We start from the raw sequence: 11,849 nt of genomic DNA on the forward strand, positions 1-11,849 counted from the left end.
GTTATTATTCTGCCTCCTTTCTTAACTATCCAAACAGGAGTTTTGCCCCAACTTTTGACAGGGCTAATGATACTCTAATGGTGATTGTCAATCAGCTTTCTCTGTAGTAGCAGCCACACCTCTTCAGGTGCAAGCTACCTGCTCCAGCTCCAGAGTGAGGATGGGAGGGAGCATTGGGAACTGAAAGACATTTTTTAATATCCCCGAATTTGGCAAATAAGTCTGCCTTCACCCAGTTCACACTATCATAAGCCCGCTTAGCCGTCATCTTTCCAGGTTTTAAGCTCTCCTTGGGTGGCTTCTTCACTTCCCTGACCTTCCTAGGCCCCTGCAGCTGGGCGGTGTCCTGCTGTATCGTCTCCCCATGGGATCTGTGGGCCTTGCATGACGCATGCTTGGTGTCGGTGTATTATGGCTTTGTGCACAGGCTGAGCCATGGCCTTTCGCTTTGCTTTTTGATGCGCTAGCATTGTATTCAATATAGAAAGTAATTCTTTGTGTGGCTTCTAATGACAAGAAAATGTCTTCAATGATGTCTCACTATCTGTCATCCTTTCAGTATCATTTGTGTTATTTTCACCCAAATGCAATACCTTCCACTTGCCTGCTTGGGTCACAGGCCTTTGTCTATCTTTGTGTTTGGAAGTGGGTTATAGAGCCAAGGAGAGACAGTGATTCTGTGACGAGGCACGGAGAGGAAATGGGGAGCCATTTTTATTCTATTAGTCATTTTCTCGAACCACTCCGTTTGACTATAGATGTGAAACCTCATCAGAGCATTCCTTGTCTCCCCAAATCAATATTAATTTTATAGTCTATAACGACTTCATTACCCAAGTGTCTATGGATGGCCCATCATGGATAGAACTTTGTCCTTGGAAGACATTTAGAGAAAACCTGTTTATATTGCCTGTGTTTCCACAGTATTGAGAAATTCTAAATCAAGTAAAACTGAACTTCCACAAAGCTGCATAAGTTAATATATCTACACTCTGTTCCCAGTGTCTGAGAGCGTGAGCTTATTGTTTGAGCAGGCTGTTTTAACTCAGCAGTCCTCAGATGTGGTGTTCCATACATACAGATATTTATAATTGAGCCTTAATGAGTGTTCTACTTGGCTTCCCCTCAAAAGGTCAGCGAAGGTGGACTGCAAGGATTTTAAGATGATGTGAACTGTCTGGAGGGCGAGGGAAGGTTACAGTGGGTTTGGTAGATAAACGGTTTTAATGCACCCACACCCTCCCCTGCTTTTGCTGTGAGAGGCAGTCTGCATGGGAGCCTCGTTCTGGTTCATTGTGAAGTTAGCAGGTCACTGATAGATGGATGATGTCAAAGCTACAGAGGGCCTAAAATGAAGACACATTCCACTTGGCAGCCGTGACCTTTAAGAATTCTTCAGATGGATACAGAAATTACAACCGAAACTGTCAGTGTTTCTAAATTTTGGTCTTAGACATCTGAAGCGCTATCGTTTCAGCATAAGAATAACGTCACATTGTGTGTTTTTGTGCAGAGACATGCACTCGTGTGTATGTTGATGTGGTGCCAGTTACTCCCGCTTCCGTTCACCCGTTCTGCAGATGGTATTTATACCAGGTGTTGTGCTGGGGAATCCAGTGGGTAACAGACCGATGTGGTCCTTGTTCATGGCTTTGCCCAGGGAAGATGGTCAGGCGGTTACAGCACAGTGGGCTGAGTGTGAGAGACTATCAGATAGATCCTCCAGGAGGGGCCCAGGAAGGCTTGTCCATGCTGAGATCTCAGGGAGGAGTGGGGTTAGGCAGCCAGCCAGGGAAGGAGGAAAAGGAGGTGGTACAGCTGGCAGAGGGAGACGGGGACTCATGTAGAGGTCTAGAGGCCAGTGGGGACCTGGACATCTAACCAACTTTAAATTAAAGCAATCGTGTTTTGTGTTTGTGACAGAGACTTAGGTATTTGCCCGTAAAGGGACATAACCTGTTTCCCCAAAAATAAGACCTTGCCGGAAAATAAGCCAAAGCATGATTTTAGGGGCCAACACATGGCACCTTGACATACTGAATATTTTAAGCTGAAGGCGTTTGTGGAAAAGGCACCCTTCTCCCTGAACCAGGTCATAAAACCCTCATGTGAGGGGTGCGTGCTCCCCATATCCTGGAGAAATGCTAGGGCTTCTTCTCTGGCTAGGTCTTATTTTCAGGGAAACACGGTAGTAAGCAGCTACATCCAGTGAACTGGCAAAGAATGCATTCTGAAGTCAGGGACCCTGGCTTGCCACTGAGCCCCATTAGTCTAGGTAATCAGGAGCAGGATGTGCCTTCTAAGGCTTCTAGGGTGAAAACCTCGCTTGTGGGAGCTATATTAGTTGACAGATGGGCCCTCTAGCCACTAAAAGGAATATGTTTTACCTTTTAACTCTCTTTTTTTAAATGAAAAGTCTCATCCTATTGTCAAAAGACTTTTCCATCTCTAATCTATATTCCTCTTTTTGAAAAGTGCCCTTTATCAGTGCTTATTACACTTGAATGTGTCTTAAGAACCATCTGGGGATCCTGTTAAAATGCTGGATTCTGGTTCAGTAGTTCTGGCTGGGGCCTGAGCAGACCTCAGGAGATTGCTGCTGCTGTTGCTGCTGCTGCTGCTGCTGCTGCTGCTGCTGGTCTAGAGACTTAAAAAATAATTTTCTCTTTTTTGTTTTTATTTATTTTTAAAAATTTATTTTCCAGTCACAGTTGACATATTATTTTCAGGTGTGCAACATAGTAAGTAGACATTTATATACCTTATGACGTGATCACCCCAATAAGTCTAGCACCCATCTGACACCATACATAGTTATTACAGTATTATTATTGACTATATTCCCTATGCCTACTTTATGTCCCCATGACTATATTTATAACTGGCAATTCGTATTCTTAATCCCTTTTACCTTTTTGAATATCAAAGCACTAGGTCATTTAAGCGTGGGCCCATTGAAGGAAGGGAGAGTCAGTTTAGGTTCTTAGGGAGTGTTGAGTCTTCTCCTGTTATCTTTAATACTCTTGAGTTCCTGAAATTTAGCCAGAAACTGATTCTTCTGTCACTGCTGAGGCTTTGACTTATTCTCGAGCTCCCCCTGGTGGCCCCATAAAAATTTCACTTTAAAACATTGTTAACAGCAGTCGGCAGGAAAGAACAGCTTGATGTGGAAACACTGTAAGTCAATCAAAACGGACAGCACCAGGAAATATGAAGAGAAACAATGGCAGCGGAGAAAAGTGTTTTTCTACAAGGAATTAAATTATTTTGAAAAGGAGCTCAGCGTACTAATAGCTGAATTGTGCCTGATTGTACTTTTAAGTTCATAAGATGTCTGTCCATCTTACCTAGCCATTGTGGGTACCCTGGAGGCTGAAAAGGAAAGAAGGAAATCTGGGCTGTCATCCAGAGTTCAGTTTCGAAACCAAGGTTCTGAGCCCAAGTATACGAGAGAACTAACCCTGAACAGGCAGAAGCAGAAGGTGTGCATGGAGGAAACCCTCTGGTTACAGGTGAGGCCTGCGGGCAGTCATTGCCGGTTTCTTCAAGGGGACAGGAGCTGGGCGTCATGGTGCCATATGAGATTTTTGAAATTTATACTTGCAACCCATTATTTGGTACAAAATAAAGCACTGTTTTGGAGTTCCCCCATAGCATTTATATAACACCGTGCTTACCTAGATCTCGGCATACTTTTCAGGAAAATATCAGAGATAAACTGCGCCCCATTCCCATAACTGCTTCAGCGGAGATCCAAGAGCCAAGCACTCGGAGGCTAGTGAATTCACTTCCAGAGGTTCTTCCAATTCTGAATTCAAACGAACCCAAGACAGTTCATACAGATGTAAGTCTTTCTGAGTTTTGTTTTGCCAGGGTTTTGGCCATGTTATCACGCTACATCCAATGTCTTTGATGTCAGTAGAACTAGTGATTTGCCTTCATATTTATTTATTTATTTATTTATTTTTAATTATTATTTTTTTTAGCTGAGCCATCCTGCCACCTGTTGGCAGCTCAGCGGCAGCTCAGCTCGGGCCAGGACTTGAACTGCCGTTGCTCAGAGCTCAAACTCTTGAGCGAGCTCTTAGCCAACTGAGCCACTCAGCCAGCCCCCTGCCTTTGTATTTAAATAAGTTTTTTAACATAAGCAGTTTGTTTGAAGAGGATTTGTTTCCCAAATTAGCAATGAATATGGAAACATACGGAATACAATTTGGAGCCAGAGTATTTTTCTTAATAAGTTTTGGCCACGGAAACTTACTGAGACTGTGATTGGCAGAACTTTTTGTTCTCATATCCGGTCTCCTGTAGCTGTATGTAGAATAAAAAGTACATTGTATTTGGTATTTTACTACTGAGAATGTCAAGATGTAGAAAACAGACTGTTCTTAGTCTGAACATTAAAATCAAGGAATATCAAAATTCAAAAAAGGCAAAAAAGTATTAGCAATGACGTAGTCATTTAGTGCCAAATGTCACTTAGGTAATCTTAGAAAGAAACATTTGTATTATATGGCTTGCTGTATACCTATTAAGTGGGGTGTGTTTGCTAGGGTTCAGGATGGCTGAGATGCAAGGTTAGGCTGGGGAGCTGTGACATCTCGATTTGGCGTTAGGCACTTGCTGTCAAAATCCCATTGGTGCTGGAGTGTCTACCCTTTGAGACTCCTGGTTCCAGCGGCCCCAGACAAAGATTTTCAGAATGAGTACTTGCTGCGTTAGGCTTAGGAGCTGATGCCTAAATCTACACATTATATTTTTTATATACATTTGATGTTATCAAGTATCACATTAATATTTCTTGTGTATATTTTCAGCTCCATAATCATGTCAAACATAACAGGCAAGGAGACAGTTTTCCTAATTATTAATCAGTGTGATTATCAAGCACCCATTAGCACTGTGCTACACACTCTATGCCATTCGTTTTGCTGACTTTAAACGGGGCTCATAATAGTACCTTCCTCACAGATCTGTTGCGAGGATTAAATGAGTTAAAATCCTTAATCATGGGTTAGGTAGTGTCATCATCATCATCATCATCATTACAGTAACCCTATAAAGTAGGGTGGTGCTATCCCCATATTACCTATGATGAAACTTAAACTCCGAAAGGGTAAGGGACTCTCATGAGCCACACAGCTGAGTGGCAGAGCCAGGCTCGGGACACAGACCTGTGTGGCTGCAGGGCTTACAGCCTTTACTACTCCACAGTCCCTCATTGCCCTGCTCAGAGTGTCCTAAAACACAGCCTTGTTAGGGTGTGGGCGTTCGATGCCTTCCAAAGTATGGTGTAAGCTTGACTTCTGCTGTGGTAACTGGCACACAGGGAAATGAACTGTATGGAAACAGCCAGGCACCTATGCAGATGCCTTTCTGTGTCCTAAACGGCAAAAATTACCATGGTTTTGTTTTCCTACAGGTGCACTTCTTAAAAGAGGGATGTGGAGACGACAATGTATGTAACAGCAACCTGAAACTAGAATACAAATTTTGTACCCGAGAAGGAAATCAAGACAAATTTTCTTACTTACCAATGTAAGAATTGCTCTGTAGCACTAGCAAAAATGACTCTGGCTTTGCAATGGCTTTTATTAAGAAATAGTTTACTGAAAATGTAGTGAGGAGTTTGTCATTTTTCCTTATTTTTTATTTTTAATGTCTTTTTGTAGTCAAAAAGGTGTTCCAGAATTAGTTCTAAAAGATCAGAAGGACATTGCTTTAGAACTAACAGTGACAAACAGCCCTTCTAATCCAATGAATCCCACAAAAGATGGTGATGACGCTCATGAAGCTAAACTCATTGCGACTTTTCCGGACACTTTGACTTACTCTGCATACAGAGAACTAAGGGCTTTCCCTGTAAGTATATGTAGAGACCGGCTGAGAGGGGGGGAAAAAAACCCAACACTGTGGCGAGTGAACCGAATGTGATCTAGTGTGTTTTTCTGTTATAGGACAAACAGTTGAGTTGTGTTGCCAACCAAAATGGCTCACAAGTTGACTGTGAGCTCGGAAATCCTTTCAAAAGAAATTCCAGTGTAGGTGATTCCTTCACATATTGTATTTTACTGCTTTAAATACCATTACGATGCCGATATGCTTTGCCTGTGTTAATGGCTATTTTTATTTTTTTAGGTTACTTTTTATTTGATTTTAAGTACAACCGAGGTCACCTTTGACACCACAGACCTGGATATTAATCTGAAGTTGGAAACGTAAGAGTTACTTCAACTTTTCCATTCAGAATTATTTCATGAAAACAATAGCCCGTCAATGAATTGGCCCTGATCTAACTCATACAAGAAATGGAATTGTCATGAGAAAACTGTTCAAATAAAACCCTATTGTTTCCTTTTCATTTTCAGAACAAGCAATCAGGACAATTTGGCTTCAATTACAGCTACAGCAAAAGTGGTTATTGAACTGCTTTTATCCGTCTCTGGGTAAGTGTCTGTGTTTAACATAACAAATCAGCGTTTGAAAGAACCATTTACAATTCCTCACTAAAGCTAGTGTTTTTTAATTTAACAGAGTTGCTAAACCTTCCCAGGTGTACTTTGGAGGTTCAGTTGTTGGTGAGCAAGCTATGAAATCTGAAGATGAAGTGGGAAGTTTAATCGAGTATGAGTTCAGGGTAAGTTGTGGCAGTAAGTCCTTTTATTATAGATACCGGAAGCCAGCATATACTAACTATGGTCTTGACTATGTAATTTTAAAATAATAATGTAATAAGCCTGATAAATACTCAGTTAAAAGTGAATTTGCCAGTTTTTAATTAACCTCCTGGCTTAGAGTAAAAGTTTTGTCCTCTAGAATAGAAAACAGTAGCTGTCATTCAACATACGACTTTGTTTAGAATCCAGCTCAGTGTGGTCTTTTTTTTTTTTAAGATTTTTATTGGGGAATTGGGGGAGGGGAACAGACAAGTTGCTGTCCTTTTGTCGTTCAGTCTAGTTGTAGAGGACGTCGCTTCACTGGTCCATGTTGGCATTATCATTGCACTCTTCCTGGGTGAGGTAGATCGGTCGCCGGCCTCTGGACGGCCGCTCATGGTGGCTCTTGGCAGCTCACACCAGCTGCCTGCCGCTCACGCTGGCTGCCAGTCACACAAGGTAGCTTATGGCAGCCCACTGCAGCCCACGCCATTGCCAGCAACTCACGGCAGCCCAGCTCCAGGTTGAGCTGTTGTTCACCATCTTAGCTGTAGAGGGCAGTGTCACTGCCCCTCATGTGGGATCTGAACCAGGGCCCTGCTGCACAGAGCTGGCGTCCCAAGCCAGCTCTTAACCAACCGTGCCACTCGGCCGGCCCAGTGTGATCTTTTTCTTATTAGAGAGTTTTAATGTATATGTGGTATAGAGACAAAAGGGCCCTTGACTCCCCTCTACCCCCAGCCCCGAGTCTGTCTATAAAACAGAAAAATCTCAATTTATGTTTGGCTTTACAACTTGCTCTGATTTATGTCTTCCTCCATTATAAAGCCATCTCTCTTATTGCTGTGGCTAATGTTCACTCACCTTTCCCAAGCCCAATTTTGTGATGGTGAATGTGGATTTGGCACATGCCAGTAAGGACGCCTCATGATGGCTCTGAACTACTTCAAAGTAGGCAGTCACGTGACTCTATGTCCAGTCGGATGAACTTAAACAAATGGAACAGAGTTGGCTCATAACTCCTATGTGGGTTTGGCTCGGAGTGGCTCAAATCATGTTCCTGGAAGCATAGTGACCCTTGTTGAGGTGACCATCTAAAATGGCAAGAATTGGCCCACCCCTAACTCCAGCAGGAGGAAGGAGACTGGTTCTCCTTTATGCGTCTCAGCATGACAGACACAGCTGTGACAGGTAGTGGTGGTGGCTATGACACCTGTGCAAGTGTGGCTGAGAAATAAGTCACTGGGATCTGGAGCAGTCTTCCACACAGATAAAGAGGGTCACACCCTCTTTTGGCTTCTGCTGCAGGAAGTGGCTCATTTCGAGCTTGACCTTGTAGACTGATGGCTGCCATCATGGTTTTACTCAGTCTCTCAGTTGTTATCCCAAGCTCCCCGAGGGTAGTAGAGGACAGAGGCAGTAGGTGGGGTTTTCCTGATGCAGGTGGTTGGTGCATTGCCAAGGCACAGCCTTTGTCTTCTGCTGAGCACGGTGGTTACCGAGCGATTCAGCAACACGGGTGTGACTTTCCTGGGCATGTTGAGAGTGGAGCATATATGCACTGTGGATTCAGTTGTGCACAGCAATAGTTCTTGGATTGAATGAGCCATCATTTCTTTTTGACCTTTTTTATCTTTCTATTTTTATTGACAAGAATCTTGAAGCACAAATTTCTATTTTGAGTGCCCATTGATAGTCCAGTTTTGGAGTTTGTGCTTGTATTGTAGGATGATGCCAGATATTTTGGGGTTTTTTTTCTCTTGGCAATAGGAGCTGCTACTTCTACATTATGAGAATTACACTGGGATAATATGTGTTATTTTCTAACAGGTAATTAACTTGGGCAAACCCCTTAAAAACCTCGGCATGGCGACCTTGAATATCCAGTGGCCAAAAGAAATTAGCAACGGCAAATGGTTGCTTTATTTGATGAAAGTAGAAAGTAAAGGATTGGAAAAGATAGCTTGTGAGCCACAAAATGAAATAAACCTTCTGGGTCTAAAGGTATGTTGGTAGATTTATCTCAAGTCTCCATAGATATAAAAGGAGCTGACTTTTGAGGAGAAACCCATTATTCTCCTTGGGAAACTGATGTTCTGGCGCATTGACATTTTCTTTGGTGTCACAATTTCTCTTCTGTAGTTGAGTAACCAAGTCAGGCTGAGGATTTCTGCTGATTAGAGACCATTATGGCACCTCAGTCAGGGTCAGTCACTGCTTGTTGAAGCAAATGTCGTTTTCTGAAGTTTTATGACCCATTGTGATATATAAGGACTGGGTCATGCTTCTGGGGGTGGGTCAGCCAGTGTTAACTCCCAGTACAACCAAACTCATTACAAAAGATACTGGCACCTTAGCAAGTGACCTTGAAAGCCTTTCACTCGTTTTTTAAAATCGTAAATATTTATTGAGTATTTATTGTGCCTCGGGTACTATGCTAAGCATTTTGTCTGCATTTTCTCATTTCATTCTCTTGATAGTCCTATGACGTATTTTTCTTCACCGTTTCATAGAAGAGGAAATTGAAATTCAGAGGGATTAACTTGCTCAGAGTCACTCAACAGTTAAGAGGCAGATTCTGCATTCAGGCGCAGCTCTGCCTGCTTTCAAAGCCCTCACTCTTAACCCTCCTGTCTACTGCTTATATAACTGGTTCGTCATATGGACTCCAGTTTGATGAAGATTTGCTTCATTGTTGAATGTCTGTTTTTTTCTGTTTGAAATTCTAAGGTTACTGGGTATGGTCAGTGTTCATAGTTGGTGGCTTATTAGAATGATCCTCTCTATTCATCAACTTTGAAAACCAAGATGGTCCATTAGTCTTAATCCTAATTGCTTTAAGGAAAATGCAATGTTAAAACTTCTTACATGGGTTAGTTTTCAGTACTCGACTTTGAGTAAATCTTATGCTAGTTATTCATTTATTTATTTTTTAACTTTATTGGGGAACAGTGTGTTTTTTTCCCAGGACCCATCAACTCCAAGGCTAGCTGCTGTCCTTCAGTCTTAGTTGTGGAGGGCGCAGCTCAGCTTTATGTCCAGTCACTGTTTTCAATCTAGTTGCGGGGGGCACAGCCCACCATCTCATGTGGGAGTCAAACCGGCAACCTTGTTGTTAAGAGTACACGCTCTAACCAACTGAGCCATCTGGCCGCCCTATGCTAGTTTTTTTTTGCTTTTTTCCGTGTTCTTCAGTTTGACATTTGTTCAAGATGTGCTGACTTTTTACCATATGTTAGCCACTGAGCTAGTGCTAGAGATATAAGAATGAGATTTGATTCCTGATGTTAGGATGCTCACAGTTTAGTGGGGAGACAGAAGAACAAAGAAAACTCCTTTCTCTCCCTGAGTTTTTAGGTCAGAGTGGGAGTAAATTACCTTAATCAACAAACTTGAAGTGAAGTTGGTAATAACACTTGCAGTATTTCTTAAAGTATTTCTGTCATTGGTGATGGGAGAAGGGCAAATATTGATTATGTGAATTTGGCATCATTTGAAAGGGCGAGCTTAAAAGGTGTGTACAGTAGTGACAAAGAGGTACGTTAAGTGAAACCATTTTGGATATAATTCTTTTCAGGAGTCTCACAGCTCAAGAAAGAAACGGGAAATTGCCGAAAAACAGATAGATGATACCAAAACATTCTCTTTATTTGCTGAAAGAAAATACCAGACCCTTGTAAGTATTTTTCAAGAGCTATGAATATTTGACCGAGGATGGGAGGAAGGTCTTCCTCAGACTGTTACATTTGAAAGACCACTTTTCCTTTTCTCCCTAGAACTGCAGTGTCAACGTGAAGTGTGTGAACATAAGGTGCCCGCTGCGAGGCCTGGACAGCAAGGCCTCTGTCGTTTTGCGCTCCAGGTTATGGAACAGCACATTTCTAGAGGTGTGGCCCCGCTGTGAGGCTGTCCCTGCTGGAAGTCATTTGCCACCTCCTAGGATGCTACTCATTTCCCTAATGCATTTGCTCATTTTGTCTACAAACAGGAATATTCTAAAATGAACTACTTGGACATTCTCGTGCGGGCTTCCATTGATGTGACTGCTACCACCGAGAATATCAAGCTACCAAATGCAGTCACTCAGGTGAGAGGTTCCCCAATCCTGATTCAGTTCACATTGCTCGTCCCTCTGTGCCACGCCCAGGGCCTGAGGTCCTGCTGCTCTGGCACTCATTTCTCTTACAGCACCGTTACCCCCATTAAAGAGAAATCGGATCACGTCTTAAGGTACTGCCACCCCCAGCTGTATTTTAACAGAATCTTTGAAAAAAGAAGTGAATCTAGGATCATCTGCTTTTGCAGTGCACGTGGTAGATTTGAGACTTGTTGGCTCAATGAAAAAATGGGGACAACTCCCAACTCGATAAGAAACCCATGTCTTACTCTGTCCCTAATGCTGTAGCCATTGGTGTAGTGGCCCCCAGTGATGGTCACCTCACCACATTATGGGGTAGCTCGTGCCATGTGTGGCCTGCTGCAGTTCTTAGAAAAGATCTTTGTATGTATGAATCCAGAATTGAATCTTATAAAATCAGCCCCTGGTAATGCCCCTTGGAACAAGTTCACAAAAAGTTCTCTCTCGGCCATGCAGCCAAGAGAGACTTTGAAATAATTGAAAGAAACTGTCATGGCTCCTTGGACATTATCTGTCTTTTCTCTTCAGAGCTAAGCGCCTCAGTTGTCTAACATGCCCAGCACAGCTGAATTGGTTGCAGGCCTCTTCCCTTCCTGGGCCAGCCCTCGCTGGGCAATGTGACTCCCAGATGGTCAGGGATGGGCAGAGTAGCTGATGTGTGGTCTGCCTAGTTCAGCTTACCCTGAAGTTATTTACCTCCCAGCATCTCAACCTAAAATTTGGTGTTTTAATGTTTGCCGAGGATTGTGTTTGCATTTTTAGCCGCTACTATTCTTATGTTTATGTTCTGCTGAAACTTTCAAGTTTTTTCATCACGACTTGTTGTCCAGCTATATTTTATATTGTATCCTTGAGCAAAACTTAAAGGCATGCCTTTCAATGTATCTTCACATTTTCTGTGATTTGCATTTGGTCCGTTGTTTCAGTTTACAAAGTAATCTTGATATCGTTTGCTCTCTCTTAACTTTCTATCCCTGCAAGCTTTATCTTTTTCAAAACTGAAAAGTATGCCTTCTGTGTCCTCATCCAGTCAATTAAGGAAAATAATAAACAGA

General features: G+C 42.5%; 1 protein-coding gene across 2 annotated transcripts in view; it reads left to right on the forward strand.

Annotated features, from left to right (window-relative positions):
• Nucleotides 1-11,849, forward strand: part of ITGA6 (integrin subunit alpha 6) — a 72,149-nt gene that overhangs the window by 46,669 nt on the left and 13,631 nt on the right. For both annotated transcript variants that reach the window (XM_019656801.1, XM_019656800.1), the window contains exons 12-23: nt 3,352-3,512; nt 3,701-3,844; nt 5,423-5,538; nt 5,673-5,862; nt 5,958-6,041; nt 6,139-6,218; nt 6,369-6,446; nt 6,535-6,637; nt 8,487-8,660; nt 10,234-10,332; nt 10,433-10,543; nt 10,645-10,743. In XM_019656801.1, coding sequence (XP_019512346.1) covers nt 3,352-3,512; nt 3,701-3,844; nt 5,423-5,538; nt 5,673-5,862; nt 5,958-6,041; nt 6,139-6,218; nt 6,369-6,446; nt 6,535-6,637; nt 8,487-8,660; nt 10,234-10,332; nt 10,433-10,543; nt 10,645-10,743 — 1,439 coding nt within the window. The remainder of the gene's footprint in view (nt 1-3,351; nt 3,513-3,700; nt 3,845-5,422; nt 5,539-5,672; nt 5,863-5,957; nt 6,042-6,138; nt 6,219-6,368; nt 6,447-6,534; nt 6,638-8,486; nt 8,661-10,233; nt 10,333-10,432; nt 10,544-10,644; nt 10,744-11,849) is intronic.

Source organism: Hipposideros armiger, unplaced genomic scaffold (genome assembly GCF_001890085.2).
Source record: "Hipposideros armiger isolate ML-2016 unplaced genomic scaffold, ASM189008v1 scaffold_266, whole genome shotgun sequence".
NCBI classification, from domain to species: Eukaryota; Metazoa; Chordata; class Mammalia; order Chiroptera; family Hipposideridae; genus Hipposideros; species Hipposideros armiger.